We start from the raw sequence: 25,863 nt of genomic DNA, 5'->3' as shown, positions 1-25,863 counted from the left end.
AAGTAAAACTATCAATAGCGGGTATCTCTGAATTCAGGGCCTGGAAAGTAAGACGTGTAGTTTTCATCTTTAGCGTCTTCTGTACCATTTCAATGTTTTCCTTCTTTTTTTGGTTTATGCATCGTTTTTATTTTCAAAGTAAAAAATATCTTTTACTTTGGGGCAAAGATAGAAAAAGAAATGCATGCACTTGAACCATAGTCCCTGTGAAGGGCCATTCAGAGTTTGGGGGGCTCCACTAAGATAGTGCGGCACATGTGCACACAGGCAAGCACTTGGTGGAGTCTATCTGTGGGCTTCTGCACCAACCTTTTGTGAGTCAAACTGCAGTAGGGCAGGCTGTGTGGCTTTAAGTGCATGCATTCTCAAGTGCTCACGTTCACACAGCTTTTATGTAATTGCTCACGTTGTCCACCTCGCTGTTTTAACATTCTCCTAATAACCAGTGGCTGGGAGTCTGAGCCAGGTTCTTGAATAAAGGCTTCAGGGTTGCTTCTCTGTGCTAACAGTGCTCGCAGAGGCCTGGCAGGCAACCTGGAGTGGGAACTGCCCCCTGTGGGCCGTCCCCTTATGGTCCTGCTCTACCAGCCCACTCAACAGCCTGGCGTGAGACCCTATTCGTGGGCACACTTGTGGGGAAGCAGGAGACAGCCCTGCTGGCGGGCACATGAGGCTGAGAGGGTCCGGAGACATCGCTTGTAGCCATTCAACTTAGGAGCAAACAAGGTTTTTGATCTGTGTTGGTTTGCTTGTTTTGTTTTGGTTGGGTTTCTCTTTGAAAATGTACTCTTTATAATAAAAAGGATGAGAGAAAACTACACTAAGATGCTATAGGGAATGGTGGTGAGGTGAGTAGTTTTTCCTCTCCACTTATTTCCAAATTTGTGTGTAATGTTCTATTACTTTTATTAAAAAAAAAAAAACACAAAACTGTAATGAACAAAGAAAAGAAGGTCAAAAGCTCCTTAGCTCTGTGGGACTTTGGGGGAGAATCGTTCACTAGTTTTTAAATTTTGCTCTGTTGTGGTACCCTCAGGCTACCAAGCGGCCGGGAAAAGAGGACAGAGCTGGAAAGTAGGGGCTCACTCCCACTTACCCAAAAGAGCCTTAATCTAGGTTATATGTTGAGCTTCCTAGCAAGAGGTCTTTTACCAGAGGCTTTCATGGCACCAAACAAAGGTTTAAATAGTGGCATTTCCCAAATATTCCCCCTTTTAAGAACTAACAGTTTACTTTTCAAACCATTTGGTAAGGTTTATCCTATAACTTATTACACCTATCATGTGACTTCAACAAACAGATTATGTGTAACCTGACTTTTTTTTTTTTAAGTTTATTTATTTTTGAGAGAGAGAGAGAGAGAGAGACAGACAGACAGAGCATGAATGGGGGAGTGGCAGCCAAAGAGGGAAACACAGAATTGGAAGCAGGCTCCAGGCTCTGAGCCATCAGCCCAGAGCCCGAAGCGGGGCTCGAACTCACGGACCGCGAGATCGTGACCTGAGCTGAAGTCGGATGCTTAACCGACTGAGCCACCCAGGAGTCCCTAACCTGACCTTTTTTGATGACAGGGATGCATCTTTCTGTAGCTAGTGTATTCAGCTGCAGCCCTATGGTGCCTCAGAGCTTACCATGGTGAGTCTGTACCATCCACATAGGCAGCTGGGCTCTGAGCATCCTAGCTGCTTCCTCCAGTCTTCATTTACAAGAGGCAGCATGGCACAGTGCTTAACAGACTTGGATCTCAATCCAAATCAGGGTTTATTACCTTGGGTAACTTACTTAACTGTTCAGTGTCTCAGTTTCCTCATCTGTAAAATGGGTATGTAATAATGCCTACCCCATAGGCTTGTTGGAGAGTGTGTCAATACAGGCAACTTAGCACAGTGCCTGGTATGGCATAAGCACTCAATCTGTGTTAATATTGGTGTTGTTATGATGACAATTATTACAGTTGTTAGGTCTGCTATGGTTACATATGTATCTTGAGCATCTGCTAACTGTGGGACTGTTTTGGGACAGGCCCCTTCCCATTTCCAATTTGCTATTTGTACTCAGCTGTGATCCTGGAAACAAGTTCAATGAATGTCTCAGACCATTTTCAGTGAGGGCTGATCCCTAACAGGGGCTCTTAGTCAAGTGGACAGAGTTTGAAATATCTATCGTGATGGCTCAGAAGCCTATTCCCTATAAGGAGAGGATAATAAGAGAGTTATAAGATGTGGTGTTTGGTACTCAGGAGGGAGGAGCACACAAGAAAAGCAGAGGGTGTTTTTGTTTTTTGTCTTTTTTTTTTTTTTTGAGTAGCAGGCAAAAGTGTATTAGAGTATAAGATTAGAAAGTAAGAATAATAGGAAAGCTCTCTTTACAGAGAGGGGACATTTGAAAGTGACTGCCTCTGTTTTTTGCTTTTTAAGAAAGCTTACATGTCTTAGGAGGAACTGAAGAGTCCCCCAGAAGGCACAAATATATAAAAATTAGCTCCAGGGGCTGTACTGGGAGGTAAAGGCCTGTATACCTCATATATTCCAGCCGATAAACAGACAGGAGATAGGTGGACATGGCAAAGTCCAGCTTGTTGATGAGGGCGGACACTTCGGGGGCAGGGTCCAGCAGGTTGATGATGGTGCTGCGGAGCTCACTCAGTTCAGCCTAGGAGGAAATAAAAGGCTCAAGGGCTCTCACACAAGCACCTGGAGGGGAAAGCGGCCCTCCTCCAGGAGAGGTAGATAACATGTGATAACAAGGACAAAGAAAGGATCTGCCCATTGTTCAAGAAAGCTTAGCAAAATCCCTGCCCTGCATCATCTATACTCGGCAGGGTGAGAATCCTTACAGGGGTGACTGTGTCGTTTTTCATGGCCGAGTTATACTGGAGGACGGAACGCAGTGGTTCTTTGCTGGGAAACGTGAGCAGGGGTGACTTGGTGGCTATTTCACAGACCCCTTCGTACCATTCTTCTGGCCAAAGTCCTGCAAGAGAGTGCCCACAAGTGAGACCACCACCTTGCTCAAGAATCACTATAGAGCAGTTGACAATGACCATTTCTACAGTCGTGGGTCCTTTGCTTGAGCCAATTACCCCAAAATGGGGCACAGAAATGAGTTTGTCTTCTAACTCGGATGGGTTTTTTTCTAAGATTCATGGTATTCTTAGAACCCTAAAATACATCTGGGAAGTATAACATTTGCATACACACTTGTAGGAAGCAGCAGCTGAATTTGAACTAATTTTGAATGCATACACATTCATAATTAGGTAGAGTCCTACTTCCACCTTTGTTTTCACTCTGCACTCTTGTCTTCCCCAGAAGAGCAAGTATTGCCCTACCTGACCCCTCCACTGCGAATCCCATCAGCACAGAATAGAGCCAGAAGTCCCGGAAGAGCTTCTGCAACCGAGGTTTGGCTTCTTTGATGGGAGGCAACCTTCGGGTGAGCTGATATACCAAGGACAGAGGGAGAAAAGGAAGTTATTTGCTTGTAAGCCCTAAAACCTACAGATGTGAAATCAACCACAGATTCATTCTCCAAGAATCTGTCAGTCATTTTGGGTAGGAAAAGACACACTGAGCAGTGACCAACACCTCTTGATCAGTTCACTGGTAAATACTCACCCATTCGGCAAACACTTATTGAGTAGCTAATCTGCACCAGGCACCATGCCTGGGAGGTGAAAAGCCCCATTCCTGCAGAGGACTTGCTGCCTAGTTTGGAGGCAGGTGAGGAAATAATCACAGTGTGGCAGAGATCCTGGAGAAGGTGTCATGGGTCTCAATGTTACTATGCAAGGAACTCTTAGCCAGGCAGAGAAGAGAAAGCAGCCCATCCTGTGTAGAGCATGGAGGGCCTGGGGAGGCTGGAGCTCAGGTGAACAGTTGTGACTGAAGAGAAAGTGTGATCGTGAGAAATCTCATGGATCAAGGAGAAGTGGTTTTCAGATCTTTTCTGGCAGCGCAACTTTTCCAAACAATAATCTTGGGCAGAATCCCAAGATGTAAAACAGGTATAGGCAGAGTTGCTTAGGCGCAGGAGTGAGAAGCTGAAGTCCCTGCATCCTTGCTCCAGGTGGTGTCCCGCCCAGTATAAAGCAGGCAGTAGCTTGTAGTTATGCAAAAAACGTTAAATTTGCGCACAGCACCTCACCTATTGGACAAATTGGTCCTCACAGAACCCCCAGAGGACGTCAAGCCTCCTACGGTGATAATCAACCTACGATGAGGGGTCTCTGCAACACAAACATTCATGAGTGCCAAGTATGGGCCAGGGTCATGGGGTAGGACACATGATGATAGATACCATTGCTGGCAGGGGTGGGGGATCACAGAGAGAGATGGGCACCTGAACCCATGACTGGTAAGGACTATATAAACTGGTACACTATTTCCTGGAAAGCAATTTGGTAAAATGAATAAAAAATTCTAAATAATCCCATCATTTCACCAAAAATCTCCTCTCTAGCAATATATCCAAAAAAAATCTGAGTTAGGCACAAAAGTGTTGTAAGATTTGTTAGAACAGAAAAATAAATAAGGGCACCTGGGTAGCTTAGTCAGTTAAGTGTCTAACTCTTGACTTCAGTTCAGGTCATTATTTTACAGTTCTTGGGTTCAAACCCCAAGTTGGGGACTGTCAGCACAGAGCCTGTTTGGATTCTCTCTTTCTCTCCCCGCCATCCCTCCCCCTGCTCATGCTCTCTCTCAAAATAGATAAACTTAAAAAAAAAAAAAAAAAAAGAGTTGGACGCTTAACTAAGTCACCCAGGCACCCCTGGATCCTGGATTTTAAAAAGCTATCAAAGAAAAATATGGGGCGCCTGGGTGGCGCAGTCGGTTAAGCGTCCGACTTCAGCCAGGTCACGATCTTGCGGTCCGTGAGTTCGAGCCCCGTGTCGGGCTCTGGGCTGATGGCTCAGAGCCTGGAGCCTGTTTCCGATTCTGTGTCTTCCTCTCTCTCTGCCCCTCCCCCGTTCATGCTCTGTCTCTCTCTGTCCCAAAAATAAATAAGCGTTGGGAAAAAAAAAAATTAAAAAAAAAAAAAAAAGAAAAATAAATAAATAGTAAATAAATAAATAAAAAGCTATCAAAGAAGTCATGGAGAAATCTGACTGGGATATGTCTGATATGAGAGAGGAGGATTGATTTTCCTAGATGTTAACAGTGGTGCAGAGTAGGGCAGAGACCCTTCCATTTAAGAGACAAAGCTCCAGTACCCAGGGCTGAAGTGTAATGACCTCTACAACTCCCTTTCAAATACCTCAGGAGATACCCTCAGGGGGCACGCACACAGGGAATTAAGCAGATAAGGCAAAATAGTAACTGTTTTATCTAGGATGCTGGTATATGGATGTCCATTATTCAATTCTTCCAATTGCTCTGTATATTTAAAAATTTTTTTTTTCAACTTTTTTTTTTATTTATTTTTGGGACAGAGAGAGACAGAGCATGAACGGGGGAGGGGCAGAGAGAGAGGGAGACACAGAATCGGAAACAGGCTCCAGGCTCCGAGCCATCAGCCCAGAGCCTGACGCGGGGCTCGAACTCACGGACCGCGAGATCGTGACCTGGCTGAAGTCGGACGCTTAACCGACTGCGCCACCCAGGTGCCCCATGCTCTGTATATTTTTAAATTTCATAATAAAAAGTTGGTGGGGCACCTGAGTGGCTTAGCCAGTTGGTTAAGCATCCAACTCTTGATTTCAGCTCAGGACATGATCTCATGGTTCCTGAGTTTGAGCCCTGCGTTGGGCTCTGTGCTGACAGTGCAGAGCCTGCTTGGGATTCTCTGTCTCCCTCCCTCTCTGCCCCTCCCCTGCTTGCTCTCTTTCTCTCTTTCCCTCTCTCGTAATAAATAAACTTAAAAAAAATTTTAACAAAAAAAAGCTGTAAAACATATCTAACCATAAGGCAAGCCTTGTAACTAGAAAGAAAACAATGGAGTATGTGTGGCGGAAGGTACTGATTTACAGTGGGGGCCAAAACTATACACCTCCATTGGGATACAGATCCAAAACTGTCAGAATTGTCAAGAAGGGCTGTCAACACTCAGTTACATGATCAGAAACCTAGATATGTAAGGGGCACCTGGGTGGCTCAGTCAGTTAAGCATCTGACTTTGGCTCAGATCATGGTCTCATGGTTTGTGGGTTTAAGCCCTGCTTCAAAATTCTCTCTCTCAGCCCCTCACTCACTCACACTATCTCTCTCAAATATAATAAGAATAAAAAAAGAAATCAAGCTACGTAAGAAACATTATTGATTAGTTTAAAATAATCTAAACAATATATACTCATAGAAAAGAAATTTCAGCAAAGAAGTACGTAGAGTGAAAAAGGAACACTTTCTACCTGCCTTCCGTGTCCAATGTTAAAAGCTGGCTGCATCTCCTTCCAGACCTTTCCTGTGAATAAACTATGTGTGGTGAAAGTGATAATAGCTAACATTTACTGAGCATTTACTGAGTGCTGGGTGCCATTCTCTGTGCTTTCCACACATTATTACCTCATTTAATTTTCACAGCAACCTTATACAGTAGGTATAACTACTGTTTCAGAGAGGAGAATACAGAGGGCAGGAGGTGGGATTCCTGTCAGAGTAGCCAGTTCAGCCTTGGTGAAGCCCAGAGCAGATGATGTGAGCACAGCAGCCATGTGGTGGTCCAGAGAGACAATTTCCATGCAGAAAGAACAGCCAGTGCTAAATCTCTGGCGGGGGCCAAGCTTAGTGTGTGAGAACAAGGTAGAGGTGGAGGGAGCTGGCCTGGAGCAGATTATTAGATCCCTGAAGATTCCAGACAGAGGTAATGGACACTCTGAGCCAGCATAATGGTGCCCACACTGAAGTCCTAGTACTGAGTAGGAACGATGAAGATTCTGAGAAAGCAACGTGTGAGTAAAGCTAGTGAGTGCTAACCTAGACCCAAATCCAGCCACTCTTGCCAGGTCTTGAACACAATGGACAACCCTTTACATGCCAGAAATTTCTCAAAATGAGTAACACACAGACGCCCTGCTATGGGCTCCTTAAGAGCACCTACAGAGTCCCCAGAGAGTTATGTTCTCCCTTTAGAGGGTCTCTGGGTGACAAACACACTCTCAGGTACCAAAATCAGGGAGCAGCACTCTGTGACAAGTTGGTCTTCTAGGCAATCCAGAACATTCCTATAATAACATTTTATTTATTTATTTATTTATTTATTTATTTATTTATTTAGTGAGAGAGAGAGAGACAGAGGGAGAGGGAGAGATGGCGGGGAGAGATGAGGGAGGGGGAGAGATGGAGGGAGGGAGGAAGGGGGAGAGAGAGGGAGAGAGGGGGGGAGAGAGAGGGAGAGAGGGAGGGAGAGAGGGGGAGGGGAGAGAGGGGGAGGGGGAGGGGGAGAGCGGGCGAGAGAGAGAGAGAGAGAGAGAGAGAGAGAGAGAGAGAGAATCTTAAGCAAGCTCCACACTCAGCATGGAGGGTGACGCAGGGCTCAATTCCACAACCCTGGGATCATGACCTGAGCCAAAACCAAGAGTCATATGCTCAACCAACTCAACCAATTGAGTCACCCAGGTACTCCAATGATGTTTTAGATTACAGAATCTAAAACTAATTTTATTTATTTATTTATTTATTTATTTATTAAAAAAATTTTTTTTAATGTTTTTATTTATTTTTGAGATAGGGAGAGACAGAACATGAACAGGGGAGGGTCAGAGAGAGGGAGACACAGAATCCGAAACAGGCTCCAGGCCCTGAGCTGTCAGCACAGAGCCCAACGTGGGGCTCGAACTCAGGGACCACGAGCTCATGACCTGAGCCAAAGTCGGCCGCTTAACCGACTGAGCCACCCAGGCGCCCCTAAAACTAATTTTAAAGAGTGATCCTAGCCCCACAGATCCCTGTGAATGCCTAGGACCCGAAGTTTGGGAAGCACTGTTTGGTAATACCCTATCTGTCCTGCAATGGACATGGGATCTGGGCTGCAAGCCTGGCACAGAACACAGTGAGTGACCCCTGACTGAAGAAAGTTCGGTGCCAAGGTCTCCTTATGTTATAAATCACTAATCTCATTCCCTTCCTTCACTTTTCACAGAGGGACATGCTAATAGAAGCATGGGGACATGTGCCTAGTAGCCACATTAGCCCTGGAGACCAGGGCCAGGTCAGACATGGAGATCATCCCAGTGGGAGAATTCAAAGCTAGAGGGCAGGCAGAGGGCCTCTGCTTTCAGGGGAACATTATAGCTACCCCCAATGCAACCAAGCCTCCAGAGCTCTGAAGAGTATGTCAATTATGTGGTGGCTTCAGCAAGGACTGTGTCCACAAGCACATTGACAAAGTGACAAATCAGGCCTTCAAAACACCAGCTGCACCAGAACTGGGGCAGAGAAGTCAGAAGTCACTCAGCAGAGATCAAAGACACAGCCGAGGGGGTTTGTGCTGACAAAGCTAGTTGAATGGTGTTTGATTTGGGACATATTTACTTTGGAAAATACCCAATACCAGCCCAGCATCAAAGTTCACATTGAAACCCTGCTGGTGACCTTGGCTCATTTCATCTCTGCCACACTTCTCAGAAGCACAGAGGTGAGTTGGGTTTCTGACATTTCTGCTGATTATAAACTCTTATTTGCGGTGGTTAGAGATGGGTAACTGGTGCATTTCTCTATCAAACTACAAGTTCAAAAGCTTTCTACATCATCCTAAAAATGGAAAAATGTTTTTATTTTTTAGTCTGCCTATTGTAACATTCGTCAGTTACGTTTTTGAGACAATTGACAAAATTGGAACAGGAACTAGAATAAAGTATTGTGCCTATGTTAGATTATTTTAAATGGATAACTGTACTATGATGGTGCATGAAAATATCCTTGTCCTTAGGCACTTTTCCCTAAAATATTAGAATTTAAAGTGAGAGGGACGTACAAGTGACCTATTGTCAGAAAGTTCAGAAAAAAAAGAGTATACATGTGTGCCTGTGTGCACACCCATACACACACACACACACACACACACACACACACACACACACACACGCATACACACGGAGAGAGCCATAAAGCAACTGTTCTAAAATACAAAAGCTGGTGAAATCTGGGTGCACAGGGATTGTTTTTTATGCTGATCTTTCAACTTCTGTAAGTTTGAAGTTATTCTAAAATGAAAGATTTTTAAAAAAAACTTTAGGCAGTTACTTCTCTCCCAACACATCTGCCCTCTTGGGGTCTGAAGACACACCCTGGAGGGACTAGGGTGTCCAGATGTTATGCTCTGATGCGTGATCAAAAAGGCTAAACCTGTTCCATACAATTGGCATGAGAAAGCGCCATATAAAGTTCCCAGAAAAGCAAACTTTTGAATGATTTACCTTTAAAAAATATTGCTTCTCTTCAAAGATAGTCATCTGGATTTAAACACAACTTAGTGATAGTTTTAAAGTGTCTTATATAATTCTTAATAAATGGCAAAATGACAGGAAGATGGGCCTTTTAGATCCTTAATTTAAAAAAAATTTTAGGGGCGCCTGGGTGGCGCAGTCGGTTAAGCGTCCGACTTCAGCCAGGTCACGATCTCGCGGTCCGTGAGTTTGAGCCCTGCGTCAGGCTCTGGGCTGATGGCTCGGAGCCTGGAGCCTGTTTCCGATTCTGTGTCTCCCTCTCTCTCTGCCCCTCCCCCGTTCATGCTCTGTCTCTCTCTGTCCCAAAAATAAATAAACGTTGGAAAAAAAAAATTAAAAAAAAAAAATAAAAAAAATTTTAATACTTATTTACTTTTGAGAGAGAGAGAGGCAGAGACAGAGACAGAATATGAGCCGGGGAGGGGAAGACAGAGAGGGAGACACAGAATCCGAAGCAGGCTCCAGGCTCTGAGCTGTCAGCACAGACGCAGAAGCAGGGCTTGAATCCAGGAACCGTGAGATCATGACCTGAGCTGAAGTTGGACACTTAACCGACTGAGCCACCCAGGTGCCCCTTAGATCCTTAATTTTAATCCACAAACAATATCAAAGAGCTTTTCTCCTTCCTCTAATAAGGGAATAATGAACACTATTTTTGGCTTTTTATCAGATAATGCAGAAACAGGGTATAAGAAGCTTCCAAATATACTACATGAATACATGAAAAAAACATGAATGTCTTCATCTCTGCCTCCTTATCTGGTCTCAGATTCCTTTTCCTGAACTCTTACTCATTCACGTTATTGTTGTTGTTTTTAACCTTGTTTTTATCTGAGAAGGATCCTTTTAAGTGCAGCCTAGAAAGGAGACTTTCATCACGTTGCTCACTTTCTTCTCTTTTTACAGTGTACTGCTATCAATATTCACGCCCAATTCTGTCTGGAAATTGGGCCCAGTTCTACCTGTAGCCAGACACATTAGAAGTTGTTTCCCGCAAGTGGGATAGGTGTGCAGCATGGTAGCCTCAGCTGGGTGCTGGTGGGGTGGGGGGGCGGTGTGGGGCAGGAAAAGACAGCGGACATTTTCTAAGTCAGAAACTGTGACTTGCCCTCTCCAAAATGTGTGATTCAAAAGTCTCTTGGTGGTGATTAGAACAGCATTTGAGCCGACTATTTTCACAGTACCATAGGGGAAGACCCAACCAAGGAGGGAGACTAGGGGGCAGAGAAACCAGTCCTGGTGCTTCCAGGCAAACAGGTGGAGGTTCCACTGCCACGTATAGTGACACAAGGCTCAGTATTCTGGTATGTAAAATGCTGGAAGGATGAAGTTAAGTTGCACAGATGAAGTTCCTTGTATAGCACCTGGCATTCAGCAGACACTCTATCAAGAACCACTGCTGTCATCAACATCAACAAAACCAAGAGCATCCCAAGTGGGGTATCTGTATAGCTAGCCCCATTTCCAGGCCTAACAAGTCCAAATATTTATTTAACAGGTGCCAGTAACTCTTATCTGGCTTGGACTAGAGGCAGATATTCTGGTGATCAAATATCTACCTAATGGGAGATGGTTACACACACACACACACACACACACACACACACACACACACACACACCAAACTTTACAAGACACAATTCTTCCATCTGGTTTCTTCAGAAGTGATGCTGGGATCACGTGTGATGGTGTAGCATTAAAAATGCCTGCTGTTGCTGTCCCAGAGAAACACAGAAGCATCAAATGATAGTTCATCTACCCAGGATGTAATTATTACATAGGAAGTAAGCAAGAGAAAGGTAAAGCCATTGGTAGGTAAAACTGATTTGACAAATCAAGGCACATCCTTCCTTGGAACAAGGCAAGGGATGGGTAGATAAAGACAGGCTTACTTACCACAGCATATATATTAAAAATTTACCTGGTTGATTTCAATAAAGGGACTGCCCCTCAGGCCTTTTAGTAAGAGCTGACATTACCCTAACACAGACCTTCTAAGTCTGGTAAGATTATTTCTAATTCAATGCTAGAAGCAGTTAAATAAGAAAGTTTTAGTAGTTCTCCTGCTAGCAGTGGGAGCCAAGTAACAGATGCAAAGAAGACAGCACATCTGCGGTAAGCCATATAACCTCACAGCTTCTGGGGCTCCAGGGGAAAGACGAGCCACCAGTCACCTTTCATTAGGCACCCAGAGGATCACTACATTACGACAAATTCCAAATCTTACGCAAATTACACAACCCCAAAATAATGACACAAATCTCACATTATCTTTAGGATATCTGTTTTCAGAAAAGCCTGGCCTGCATACATTTTGCAACATCTCCACTCAGGCCCCACCTCTTGGTGAAGCTTGGTGAAGCTCTCCTGGCACCCTGCTCCTACCACAGGAAGCAGAGCCGCACCGCAGCTCTGCACCCCTACCTGCTTTGGTAGTGTCCTTATGTGAGGCCCGTGCTTTATTACACATCTGCTCCCCATCAGGCGAGCAGAACCCCTTGGTGGGGGAGACTTTTGTGCCTCCCGTGCCTAAAATATGTTGTTTGGAAACAGGAGACAAAGTTTAGTGAATGAATGAAAAAGAAACTCCCTGGGAATGCTAAGCCCCCAGGATTCTATATGGTTTTAGTTTTGCAAACCTTAAAGAAGGGATTCTCAAGTAGGGTCCACAGATCCTTCAGGCAGGTTTATGAAACCACACAAAATATTAGTTACCTGTTTATCTTCACCAGCTTCTCTTAAAGTTCATGATCCTAAAATGGTTAAACACTCTGACTCCCAGGGCACCTTCCTGGGTCAAAACCCAGATGACTGCTTGTCATCTGAGCAGTGTGGTGGCAGGTCCATGAGGCCACCTCTCACCATGTCATTGGTTTTCTCTCCCAGCTTTAGCTCTGCCAAAATGAAATGCCCATTCCAATCCCTCATCATTTCTCTCATCCTAATGTCTATATGTGGGAGCAACAGCCTGGCTGGTCAGCTTGAGAAAGGAGGGGAAGATTCTATATCTGCAGACCCCCAATGGGGGCAGTTAAATAGCAAAAACCTGAGCATGCCACTTCTCCCTGCTGACTTCCACAAGGAAAATACGGTCACCAACGACTGGATCCCAGAGGGGGAGGAGGACGAGGACTATCTGGACCTGGAGAAGATATTCAGTGAAGATGATGACTATATTGACATCATCGATGCGGTTTCGCCAACCGATTCAGAGGCTGGCGAAGGGAACATCCTCCAGCTCTTCCAAGGCAAGAGCCGAATCCAGCGTCTCAACATCCTCAATGCAAAGTTCGCTTTCAACCTTTACAGAGCACTGAAGGAGCAGGTGCGTCCTTCCGACAACATCTTTATAGCCCCAGTGGGCATTTCCACCGCCATGGGTATGATTTCCTTTGGCCTGCAGGGGGAGACCTATGAACAAGTGCACTCGATTTTGCATTTTAAAGACTTTGTCAATGCCAGCAGCAAGTATGAGATCATGACCATTCACAATCTCTTCCGTAAGCTGACTCATCGCCTCTTCAGGAGGAATTTTGGGTACACACTGAGGTCGGTCAATGATCTTTATGTCCAGAAGCAATTTCCAATCCTGGATGACTTCAAAAGGAAAGTAAAAGAGTACTACTTTGCCGAGGCCCTGGAGGCTAACTTCTCAGACCCTGCCTTCATATCGAAAACCAATAACCACATTCTGAAGCTCACCAAGGGTCTCATAAAAGACGCTCTGGAGAATATAGACCCAGCTACTCAGATAATGATTCTAAACTGCATCTACTTTAAAGGTAAGAATAGCTGGGGCACCTGGGTGACTCAGTCGGTTAAGTGTCCGACTTTGGCTCAGGTTAGAATCTCATGGTTCGTGGGTTTGAGCCCTACGTTGGGCTCTGTGCTGACAGCTCAGAGCCTGGAGCCTGCTTCTGCATGTGCTCTCTCTCTCAAAAATAAATAAACATTAAAAAAAGAAAAATTTAAAGGTACGAATAGCTTAAGTTTCTCAAAACAAATTCGCAACATACTTTTAGTGCACAGATGGACTGAACATCAAGAACTATATTCTAGAGGCTCCTGGGTGGCTCAGTCAGTGGAGTGTCTGACTTCAGCTCAGATCATGGTCTCATTGTTCGTGGGTTCAAGCCCCACATTGGGCTCCATGCTGACAGCGTGGAGCCTGCTTGGATTCTCTCTCTCTTCCCCCCTCTCTGCCCCTCTCCCATTCATGCTCGCTCACTCTCTCTCAAAATAAATAAACTATACAAACTATTTTGAAAAAATGTTCTAGCTCTGATTTATCCAGGAAACCAAGACACAGGTTAGCTCACAGGGAAGATGAGGATGGGGTGATGGTGGCAGCTGACACTGAGCCCTAACTCTGTGCTTTCTGCTCACTGAATCTCCACCAAAACCTTGTTATTAGTGTTGCATGTTACAGATGGAGCCACTAAGGCACAGAGAAGTAAAATGAGGCTCCCAGGGCACACAGTCAATTAAGGGCAGAGCCAAGGTTGTCCCAGGTTGCTTTGTTAAATTGGAAGAAAAAATGGAAAACCTTTTTAGAATTTGGCCAGCCTAGATTTGAGGGTTTTTGGGGTGTTTTTTTCCATCTCCTTCCCCAATTATTGGTAAGCAGGAATATGGACAAGAGGCTGAAGACAGATGTCTGAAAACTGTTCAGCTTGACTAACTGACATGAACACCTGCAACTCCTTTTTGGGATACTTATGCACTAATGGGCAGGAGGGGGGGGGGGGAAATATACTATTATTTCTAGACCAACTGTTCTGCGCCAGGCAAGAAAGGAGGACATTCCCCAACCCCACACCACTATGCACATAGGACCCCTGGGATCCTAGAAATAAATTGGCAATGGACTTGTAAAACCCAAACCTCTTTCATAGTGCCCTGGGACCTGAACCAGAAGAAACCTCTACCCCACTCTACAAGCCTAGAGAGCCAGAGGGCAGACACAAGGAATGAGTCTATATCTCAACGACTCATGGTGACACACAATCACTCTCCTCTCTGCCACCAAGAACTGGCAGGCACCAGCTAGAGTCAGTCCCCCAGGTCTGGGAGGCCACGCTTCTTCGCTACTTAGCTCCAGTGTTGGTTATAGCAGCCCAGAGAGGTGAAGGACAGGAGACCTCTCTTGGCTGCTGCTCTGAGGTAGTGGGGCTGCTGAAGGTAAGCCGAGACCTCCTCACAGCTGTGTCAGGTAGGCATTCTGCCAGATGGGCAAAGTAGGGCTGAAGCAGCCAAGACCACAGGAGGGACATGGAGGCTGAGCCAGGTCCCTGGGCTTCCTCCCCGAATGCCAGGCACACCGCTGGCCTTGTGGTGGGTAGATCAAAGGCTGAGGCTCTAGCAGGCTTGTGACAGACACAGACACACACACATGAACTATATATACAATGAACACATACATATAATTTTTATTACTGGCTGTAAGTATGTCTTTTGGAAGTGAGCAAACTGGAGTGTAAGCCCTGGCCTCACCACTCCCTATTCATGTGGCCTCAGGAAAGTCATTCAATGTCTCTGCGACTCAATTTCCTCACCTTTATCACAGAGATGATAACATCTACTCTAACAGGGCTGTGTGCAGGACTGCAAGAGACAGTGATACAGTGCTAGCCCAGTATGTGGAATGTGGCAGGAGTTTAATGAACTTGAATGAGTAAAACTGCAGATGTCAATGTCATATAATATATTAAGTAGGTATGATATTGCTAGTGATGTTTACTCTGCTTCTATGGGCAACTAACCTATGTTTAGGAATGGCTTTAGAACAGCCAGTGTAAGTTACTTGGGCAGCATCAAGGCCCTCAATCTTACTGGTCTGTGGGGCACCCTGGACACGAATGCCTACGCATTAGGCTAGCTGGATGATTGGGAATAGACAGAGAAACACAGCAGCAAGCCACTCATGCCAGCATGGGCTTCAGAAATAACTAGGACAGTCAGTTTATGACCTCCTGCACACAGTGACCAGTGTAACGCCAAAGGGCAAAAGTGGCAAATATATGTGCGTCCTTTTCCCCTCATGTTGGATAGTCACTTAATTTAGTGTTGGAACCAGAGGGATGAAATGCTAATAGGAGTTAGTCTTTCATTGATGCTTATCAAAAGAAAGGAAGGTCTAGAGGTGTATTTTATTTTATTTTATTTTATTTTATTTTATTTTATTTTGAGAGAAAGAGAGTGTGTGTGGGAGTGGGGAAGGGGCAGAGGGAGAGAGGGAGAGAGAGAATCTTGGGCTCCGCACCCAGCTCAGATCTAACACAGGGCTCAAAGTCATGACCGTGAGATCATGACCTGAGCCAAAATCAAGAGTCGGACACTTAACTGACTGAGCCACCCAGACGTCCCTAGAAGTGTAATTTTAATCACCAGCTTCTAAATCTGTTACTAATTTGATTTTTAATTACAAATGTTATAACCACATTGCAAAGCCAATAAAAACAGAGGTTGGGCCTCAGGAGGAAGTCAGAAGAATCCTAGGAGACATGTGACAGCTCCAGCAGAAGGGTAGTGACATCCGTGGTTGCAACAACCTGGGGGCAGGGGGAAGCACCCCTGGCATCTCAGGGGCAAAGGTCAAGGATGCTGCTAAACACCCTACAAGGCAGGACAGCCCCCACAACAGAGAACTGCCCAAATGTCAACAGTGCCGAGGCCGAGAAGCCTGGGGCAGAGGCCCGCACAGGGAGAAGGAAACCTAGCTCCCATCACAGGCAGGCAGTTTAAACCTCCTCCTAAAGAACCTCCAGCTTACCTCATCCCAGCAGTTCTAACTACCAACTGGAAACCTAGAACAAGTTACTTAGCCTCTTTGTGCCTCTGCTTCCTTGTCTGTAAAACAGGGCTAATAATAAAAAGCATGCACCTCATATGGTTGCTAGGAGGAAGGAATGAGTGATCCAGGAGAGATGCTTAGGGGAACGCAGGCACACTGCCAGTTCTCCATTGTCAGTCAGCAGTCATTAGTAGCTACCAGCACCTTAGAGCTAAAAGAGAGGCGTGCTTATTCCTGGATACAGTGTTACACCGGAATCTTTTTTTTTTTTTTTTTTTTTTAGTTTAGTTATTTATTTTGAGAGAATAAGAGTGAGAGAGAGTGTGTGTGTGCAAACGAGGAAGGGGGGCAGAGAGAGAGAGGGAGACAAAGAATCCCTGGCACGCTCTGTGCTATTAGCATAGAGCCTGACCTGGGGCTTGATCTCACAAACCATGAGATCATGACCTGAATGGAAATCAAGAGTCGGATGCTTAACCGACTGAGCTATGTAGACACCCCACACCCAAATCTGATGTGAAGATCTGATGGCATCATCAGTGTGTGCAGCTAGTCCCTATCGAATCGCAGAGTGGAAAGGATGAAAGCCATCAAACTAGAGCTGTCATGAGAAAAAAGCTACTCTTTTTATAGATCAACAACAAGCAGAGGTCCAGGCATGTTAGGCATCTTGCTAGAGTCAAACAACTAGTTAGTGCCTGCATCTACACCAGAATTCATTCCAGTCTATTTCTCTACCATTATCACGCTTCCTACAGGTATGTTAGCATTGTGACCTTCTTGGAATCATTTAGAACAGTGGTCCTCAAAGTGTGGTCTCTGGACCAGGAGCATCAGCATCACCTGGGAACTTGTTAGAAATCCAAGTTCTTGGCTCAAATCAGACCTACAGAACCAGGGACACTGGGGGTGGGCCCTGTAGCCAGAACAAGTCCTTCGGGTGTTTCTGTTGCACACTTACATGTGTGGACCACTGCTTTAAAATAACATTTTAATAAAAGCCTTGTTCTTGTTGACTTTACAGGATCCTGGGTGAATAAATTCCCAGTAGAAATGACACACAACCACAACTTCCGACTCAATGAACGAGAAGTAGTCAAAGTTTCCATGATGCAGACCAAGGGGAACTTTCTGGCCGCAAATGACCAGGAGCTGGACTGTGATGTCCTGCGGCTGGAGTATGTGGGGGGCATCAGCATGCTAATTGTGGTCCCTCACAAGCTGTCTGGGATGAAGACCCTTGAGACACAGCTGACACCACAGGTGGTGGAGAGATGGCAGAAAAGCATGACAAACAGGTACTTTAAGTTGAATGTTCTTTTGATCTCTGGGAGGCTGGGAGAGCCCAGGAATACTGGGAACTTTGGTCATTTTAAGAAGGAAGCTGTGTGCACAAAAAAAACAAGAACTGTTACACTGGGTCACTCTTGTTAATTCAGACCAAATTTCCTGCTCAGTGAGAAGTAATCAGAAAGCATCTGTGAGAAACACATCTGCCTTCCCTATGACAGTTTCAGAAGTGAGGGGCAGGTGACTTTGTGCCAGTATGGAAACAATCCTGGCTCTGCCATCTAGTTGCTCTGTGGCTTTGAGCCCTGGCTTTGTCATCCGTAAAGGTAGCATGATTCCATGATTTCCCAGGGTCACAGAGAGAAATAAATAGAAATGTAATATTGAGCATCCCTCACAGCGCCTGGTGCCTGAGAGGTGTTCAACAAAGATGAGCTTTCCCTTTCCTGAGCAGGAAATCCTGTGGTCCTTGTAGCCTATTAAGGACATGTCATTCATGATTTTCCTCTTACTATTTATTACTCCATAGACAAAACTACAGGTTTTAAATATTTACTATGACTATTAGAGGATCATGGCAGAAAGAATAAAAAAGTTGTTTTTCTGCTTTATTTAATACTGGCTAGGCCCATATTAAGATATGAATTTGGTTCAGATTTCCTTTTGGGACAAAAATACAAAGAAATGAGGGATGCCTGGGTGGCTCAGTCGGTTGAGCATCTGACTCTTGATTTCGGCTCAGGTCATGATGCCAGGGTCATGGGATTGAGCCCCATGTTGGGCTCTGAGCTCAGCATATGGCCTGCTTGAGATCCTCTCTCTCTCTCTCTCTCTCTCTCTCAAAAAGAAAACAAAAAAAAAGTCCCTCTTGTGTCTGCATCCTTCTTAACCTCACTGCCATGACCTCCTACCCTGAGCCAGGAAGGCCTAACCAGCCTGTCCATTCCATTCCTCAAGCCACCCCGCACTGGCCTCCAAACAGCATTCCCAAAACACCCTCCCACTCCACCTCCTCTTCTCATAAGCTCTCTGTGGGCCCCCTGCCCATGGGATGTGGCCTAGCTTCTTGGCTAGGCCCAAAGACACAGCCCCCATCTGACCTGCTCCTGCCAAGTGCCCCATTGTACCCCAGCCATACCACAGCCTTAAGCTCCCTCCAGGCTTTGCTCATACCATCTCTCAAGCTGTGGGCAGCCTCCAGGCCACAGGAATATCCCTCCTCCCCATCCCCTGTTGGATGGCTCCAGTACTTAGATCTATTCTAGTTGTTCAGACATTATCATACCACCTTTACAATTCTGTTGCTTCACACATGTGAGTACTGGCTTGGTAAAAGGGAAGCAAACTCTTGAAAAGGGGGACCATGCCTGATGTCCTCTTTATCTCCTTCATGTGCTGGACTTGGCCCTATGGGCACTAGAGTTGCTGTTTATCAATAAGGACTGAATGTGTTGAGGCAAGGACTGAGAACATTTAGCACTGTCTGGCAAACGAAGGCTTCTTTTTTCAGTACACTGACCAGATATTTAATTGCTTACTTAACAAAATAAGAAATGCCTAAAATCAAGGACCCAAACAAGAGAATTATTTTAGATACCCTCAAACCATAAACCAGTAACCATTCTGCTGCTGGCCAGGAAGGCAGGATGTGAATCCCACAGTATGGAGGAAATGACTGCACAGTACTAACCATATCTCCATTTTAAGGAACTGGAATCATAATGGAAGGTCTCTCTCAAATCCTCAACTGACAGTACTAGGATGTGAATTTTAAGAAGTGCTGCATTATTTCTGTGGTAAAAACAACCTGGGGTTGGTGGGAGAAAGGTAGGTTGTGGACATCTGAGGGAAAGACATGATTCTTGTATAACTTGTGGTTCAATAAAACTGGGCCCCCTTTCCTTCTCTGATCAGAACTCGAGAGGTGCTTCTGCCTAAATTCAAGCTGGAGAAGAACTACAACCTGGTGGAGGCCCTGAAGTCAATGGGGGTCACAGCGCTGTTTGACAAAGACAGCAATATGGCAGGAATCTCAGACCACAGGATCACCATCGATCTGGTAATCTCTCCCCTTGTCCACCCTCTGCACCTGACCCCAGGATCTTCCCCCAGCAAAGCCTCCCTCCTGCCTCACATGACTTCACAGCTCAGGGGTGCTGGGTCTGCTCTCCCTGGGTCTGTCAGGCACTGAGTGGGCAGGGTAGTCTGTTTTAGGGAGCACCATGGTAGCCCCCATCCCCACTGACAGCAGAAAGAGATGGGGTGTGTGCTCCAATCTGTGAAATACCTACACCCAGCTGAATCATGAAAGGCTCATTAAATACATGCAGAGACACTGCATGACCTGCATGCTGAACTTAACACAACCACAGACACTTCACACAAAAAAAGAGAGAATACCAGTCCAAACAACGTGCTGATCGAGGCCCAACCCTTCTGGCAATGCACCTAGAGCTGCTCTCTTGCTGGCAGACCACTCATACTGTCACCACTATGAGCGACTGTAATGTTGGAGTTTAAAGATACACACTGTTTAGGGGCGCCTGGGTGGCTCAGTTGGTTAAATGTCTGACTTTGGCTCAGGTCATGATCTCATGGTTTGTGAGTTTGAGCCACATATCAGGGTCTGTGCTGGCAGCTCAGAGCCTGGAGCCTGCTTCGTATTCTGTGTCTCCCTTTCTCTCAGTCCCTCTCCCACTCACAATTTGTCTCTCTCAATCTTGCAAAAATAAACAAACATTAAAAAAAAAAAAAGATACACAGTTTACACAACACAGCTTCTGAGCACAATTACTGCACCTGGAAGGAGGTGAGCAAGACCTTCAAGGGTCCTTCTGACCAGCTGTGGTTTGGGTCTTGTATGTGGTCTTTCCACCCTGAATGAAAGGAGACTCCACTCTATTCTCTATCCCTCTGTGTGCCCACTGATGGGATCTGACAACTTTCCTTTCCATTTTCAAACAGTTCAAGCACCAAGGTACCATCATGGTGAACGAAGAGGGCACCCAAGCTGCCGCCGTGACCACTGTGGGGTTCATGCCACTGTCTACCCAAGTCCGTTTCACTGTCGACCGCCCCTTTCTGTTCCTCATCTATGAGCACCGCACCAGCTGCCTACTCTTCATGGGGAGAGTTGCCAACCCCACCAAGTCCTAAAGGTGGAGGTCTGGGCATTTCAAGTGTTTTGGGGCCACTCTGTAATTCTGGTTCCATTCTAACAATGAGAACGGAGATGTTTTGCCATCATGGCTTTCATGGTTTATGCTACCATTCTGAAATCGAGGCCCATAGGAGACAAGAAATTTACAAACGACCAAGAAGCTCACTGGAATCAGTTCAGCACAGTGAATAATGCCAGCAGTTCATAGAAGTTAATGTACCTGTGACATGTCAGCTGTTACCTAGAGGGTGTCAACAACATACAGATGGGTTTACTTCCTCCTCCTCAGTGCAAACCTGTGGAGGTCCTGCCTGCACACCTCCTTCCCCTGCAGTCCCCGTCCTTGAGCATTTGGCTCTATTACTCAAATTACCAGCGCTCCTCATCTGAACACAGAACACAGAAATGAGCTGCAGGACTAATTTCTCACCTCTCCCAAGGCTGGTGCCTAGGACAGAAGCAACCTCATGACATTTAAGGGGTGCCCTGGGTGCTAGCGCTTCATTCTCTCAAGGTTCAACCTTCCGAATTGATGCTAAATGTCATCTATACTTCTGCTATCACCTCACTGCTGCCCAGAAGACAGCATGTACACATGGCACCATGCTTCCTACCTTAGCGATAAATACATATCGCCACTTTTACTGTGTCTGTTATAATTCTCTATTTTTTCTCTATTGAGGCTCAAATAACTAAGAAAAGCCAAATTCAAAACAGCTGACATCCCTAGGAATGACAGAGGTTGACAATAAGCAACTTAAGTTCTTCACAGTGACTTATGTGCTACACATGGGGCATGTTCCTCAGGATCAGGATGTGGTGAGTGAGGGGGCAAAGATGTTGTGGATGGGGCTTTGTGGAAATTCCTGAAATGCTAGTCTTTAAGTGGGGCACATGCTTCAGCTTTATCCCTGGACACAGGGAGACCGTCAGACAACTTCCTATAGTAGGTCTGGTTTGAGAAAACAGGTGGCATCTGAGGAATATGTTTCCAGATCCTTCGTTACCTGGATAAGACGAGTGGAATCCAAAAAGGCTGCTCAGAATTCAAGAGTGGGGGCACCTCTGCAGTCTGGGGATTTGGGCAGTGACAGGGAGAGCATCCCAAGTGCTGTGTGGCTAACTCTGACCCCCACAGCCCTGCAGGAGAATTTTTCTCTTCCCTTTTCTGCAGAGGAGGAAGACCAGGGTTTGAGCACAGGTTGGTTTGACTCCAGGGTCACCCGTGGAGTCTTGTCATAGAGGGTTTTAGACCCAGTGAGACCAATTCCAGTTATGGGGCAGCAAAAGCAGAGCACCTCATGTTCCCCGTGGTAGGGGGCGCTGTGATGGGTGTGCAGGCAGGTTATCACTGAGTCCTCATACCAGCTCTAGGGGTTCAAGCTGTTACCATCTTCTTTTAGCAGCTGAAGAAACAATTAAAGATCACAGAGGAAACATGATCTGTCCCAGGCCCTCCTGTTAACTCTTAATACACCTCTCTACCTGCTTCCTTCCCAGCTTCCTGCACCAGAGCCTCCACCTCCATAGCAGGACTGAGGCTATGTCTTTCCCTATCACAGTCTCCTGTGCTCTTGGGAAGCCCTGAGCTTGCTGACACCCCACTCCTTGAATTCTTTCTCCAATTCACTTCCACACAGTCCTTTCAGGAAATGCTTGCCCTGCATTTTTTTTCCTGTTGGTTCCTCGTGCCCCTCCCATTCCTAAATGTGGCTCTCTCAAAAACTCTGCCTGTAGCCCTTTGCCATGCCTGTCCCCTATCCAAAAGGCAGCCGTCTCCCTTCCAATGTGACCTGTCCCACTTCTGCTGGAGCCAGCCCTCCTCTGTGACCTGGCCCAGGTCAAGGCCCTCCAACCTCCATGCTTTTCATTCACCTACATCCACTCAGAATGCACTCAGACCCCCTTTTTCAGAAACTAGCTGATCCAGGTTTTAAGGCCATAGAGTATTAATTCAAAGCACAGACTCTGGGCCAGGCTGCCTGAGTCCCAACCCTGGCTCTGACAATTAGCAGCTGTGGGACGCTGAGGCAAGTTCTGTGCCTCAGTTTCCCTACCTGTAAAATAGGGATAATAACAGCACCTACTTCGCAGCATTGTTATAAAAATTAAGGGAGTTAATGCTTGGAAGGGGTTTACATGAGTGTTTGGTGCTTAGCAAGAGTTAGGTAAGGCCTTCTTATTACTATCTTTGATGAGAAAGTACCTAGCCCAAGGGTTCCTAACTGGGGGTCCTTGGGTGGGTTTCTCCCACTCAACTTCCTGAGATTAAATGCAAAATCTTGTGAAGAAATGCCCTTCTATGGAAAAGAGAGGGCAAGGCTTTCAAAGGAGTCCATGACCTAAAATCTGTCAGTTCACAAACCTAATTTTACAGGCACTGAGAGAATAAATAACCTGCCCAAGGCTACAAAAATGACTAGTGGCACAGGTAAACTAACTCTCAGTGAAGTGCACAAATGTTTTCTGAGCAGGAAGCATATCTTATCAAATCACTGGTTTATGACAGTGGGGCACACAGGACTCTAAGCATTAGATACCTTTCAAGGTGCTTAATTAACACCTTGGCTAGACACCAAGAGAAGCAATTTAATCAGGATATTTCTAAAGAAATACTTTTCACAAACTTGCAGGTCAAAGATCACCAAACCTAAGCTCTGAAGGAGCCTCAGAGATCACATGACCTGGCCTCCAGTGACTCCCTCCAGACTCTTAAGGTTACTGATAAGTCACTGATAAGCTGCATTTGAACAGACACCCAGGCTTCCTGCCCCAAACCCACTGGTTCTTCCACTGAACTAAGTACTTGGAGACACTCATCAAAAGATGCAAAACAGAGTACCTTTTTCCAAAAGCAAGGAAAGAAAGGAAAAAAAGAAAGAAAGAAAGGCAAACATTCTTTAAAAAACGCTTTGGAAACTAGTTTCTCCCAGAGGGTCCAAGGGGTAAACCAGAAAGCAAATACAAGATCCCATGATCTCTGTGCTCTTTGTTGAGCAATAGAATCAAATATTTGTTTCCTCCCCCATAATATAACCATTAACTTTTGTTAAGACTACAATACTTATTCTATTCACGTAAAAGGTCACTGCAGTGGAGTAAACAAAGTATTTTAAGTGAGTGTGTGCTTGCCTATCACTGCTAACAGTCATGCCTACACTGACCCAGCACTTCAGAGGTTCATCTCCATCTTTTTGAGAAGCTCTGTGAGCAGAGTAAGCATAGAGAAGCTGTGATGCTCACCCAGGATCACACACACAGTACCAGGAGTCCAACCCCGACGCTTGTGATCCTAAACCCTATGTATTCCCAACCAACCTCATCAGTCATTGCTCCCAGGAAGTGCAGAGTGCCCTCTATGAATTTCTTCTATGCATTTATTTAAACTCTAAATGATAACAGCTACACATGCTGTACCCATGTGCCTGGGTCACAGAATTCTGGTGTTCAAACTCACTAGAATTCACTGAACGAGTGTCACCCCAAACATGCTCCCTGGCTGCCAAAACCTGCTCTCTCATGGAGCCTGCTACCAGCCCTTCTTGCCTCTAATAGGCCAGAAGAGTGCCATGGACTTTATGCCCCTCACCTTTCCCTCCATCCAAACAAAGGATCCATGTACAGTGGTACTTCTAAAACACAATTGTACACTAGTCAATATCAAGTATAAAGAGAAAATGTTTATGTTTTTAAAAACCAATGGAGATGGTGATGAAAAATACTGTGGCTGAGAGTCTTGGCCATTCTCAAATCCTCAAAGCCTGTGGGAGAGCACCTGATCGCAGGTATGAAGGTGGTAAAATTCCCAAAGGGAAGTGAAAAGCCATGATTACAGGGAGGCAGCTACAGGTGGAAGCTACACAAGCAAACTTGTAGGCCCCCTTGTCCCCTCAGGCACATTCAGGAAAAGGAGACTGTCCTGACCCAGATGCAAGCAAGTCAGCTCCTGCTCCAGAATTGGCTACTTACAGGGTGAGGGAGAGAGGAAAGGACAGGCAGAAGGAAGGTGAATAGAAGCAGAATGCACCACAATGTGCAACCTGTGACATCTTAAAGGTAAATGATAACAAACCAGTCGGTTTGTTATTTTTCACCCACCTTGGCCAGCTAAAATCAGACATCTAAGGTCCCCAGATTCTGAGTGATGATGTAGAATGCAATAAGTACAGAAACTTAGATCAGCAGAGGTGCCTCTCTGTCCACCTGCCTGACCTCTAGGCCCCTGGGTCACCCTGGCAGCTTGGGAGGTCAGCCCCTCTGGCGTTCCATGTGAAGGGACATGCATGTGAGTGCTCAAGAGTCAAACTACTGGGGGTGGGGTGAAGTGGGAAGGAACTGGAAGGCAGAATCAAGGGCTTAACTAGAAGGTAGATTTAGTGGAAGCTAGAGAATCACAGATGAAAACAAATACTAGAACCTGGGGCCCTGACTTAGGACTGGCAGCTGGGAACGGAGAAAGGGGAAAACAACTTCTACAAAGGTCATATGGGAAGAGGTGGCTGTAGGTTAAGACAGGACAAAATGGAGACAGCCTCTCCACCATGGAAGTGCTATGGCAGAGGATGGGGCCTATGTTGGGAGCTGCCTACCATGGCAGTGGGCGGGACTGTACCCCAAAGTATGACCAGCCCACTGTGTCAACAATGCCCCCACGGAGCGCACTGAGGGCTGCAGCTCCAAGAACCAGGCACCGTGCAGAGGCCCCAGGACTCATCTCACTGGAGGGGACCGAGAGGGGATGGAAGCAGAGCCTGCCCACTGTCAGTCAGAGGCACCAGAACAGGTTGTGAGACACAGGACAAACCCAGAGTCACACCTCAGACTTGGGAGCCACACAAGAGGGAACCACAGTGCGTTTCCTGGTCAACTGGCGAGGCGGCTCAGGCAGAGCACGGAGAAAGGGAGTGAGGTGGTATGGCCACAACAGGCACCTACCAATAGGACAGTCCCAGAACAGCTGTAGGTGGCAGAAACACCTCCAGAACAGCTGGAGGTGGCACACGTACAGAATCACTGCGGCCTCCACGCAGCATTCTGCTAAGGAATTTGCGGTGTACCACTAGGCACCACTGAAAATATGGTCACGGTATCTGAAGTTTAAAACCACTCAGTTGATGGGGGGTGGGAGGGAGGGGAGGGTAGGTGATGGGTATTGAAGAGGGCATCTTTTGGGATGAGCACTGGGTGTTGTATGGAAACCAATTTGACAATAAATTTCATATATCAAAAAAATAAAAA

General features: G+C 45.9%; 2 protein-coding genes and 1 long non-coding RNA gene across 3 annotated transcripts in view; 2 read left to right on the top strand and 1 right to left on the bottom strand.

The window, feature by feature from the left end:
• The window catches only part of PI4KA (phosphatidylinositol 4-kinase alpha), a 113,609-nt gene that overhangs the window by 43,335 nt on the left and 44,411 nt on the right, over positions 1–25,863 (bottom strand). Inside the window, exons 20-22 of the mRNA XM_040464665.1 lie at positions 3,332–3,440; positions 2,837–2,973; positions 2,519–2,652 (exon numbers count right to left, since the gene is read on the bottom strand). Of these exons, the coding sequence (XP_040320599.1) occupies positions 2,519–2,652; positions 2,837–2,973; positions 3,332–3,440 (380 nt within the window). The remainder of the gene's footprint in view (positions 1–2,518; positions 2,653–2,836; positions 2,974–3,331; positions 3,441–25,863) is intronic.
• On the top strand, positions 6,450–22,914 carry LOC121023036 (uncharacterized). The gene is made up of 3 exons (XR_005787216.1): positions 6,450–6,460; positions 11,188–11,193; positions 22,156–22,914. It is a non-coding gene; the product is annotated as an uncharacterized LOC121023036 (long non-coding RNA).
• SERPIND1 (serpin family D member 1) lies at positions 8,456–21,274 on the top strand. Its single transcript, XM_040464666.1, has 5 exons — positions 8,456–8,571; positions 12,269–13,164; positions 17,200–17,473; positions 19,380–19,524; positions 20,430–21,274. The coding sequence occupies exons 2-5, from the start codon at positions 12,285–12,287 to the stop codon at positions 20,619–20,621; spliced, it is 1,491 nt and encodes a 496-aa protein (XP_040320600.1). The 5' UTR covers positions 8,456–8,571; positions 12,269–12,284; the 3' UTR covers positions 20,622–21,274.

The sequence above is a fragment of the Herpailurus yagouaroundi genome, unplaced genomic scaffold (genome assembly GCF_014898765.1).
Source record: "Herpailurus yagouaroundi ecotype Mexico unplaced genomic scaffold, PumYag 490, whole genome shotgun sequence".
NCBI classification, from domain to species: domain Eukaryota; kingdom Metazoa; phylum Chordata; class Mammalia; order Carnivora; family Felidae; genus Herpailurus; species Herpailurus yagouaroundi.
This window is presented reverse-complemented; position numbering and strand designations above follow the sequence as displayed.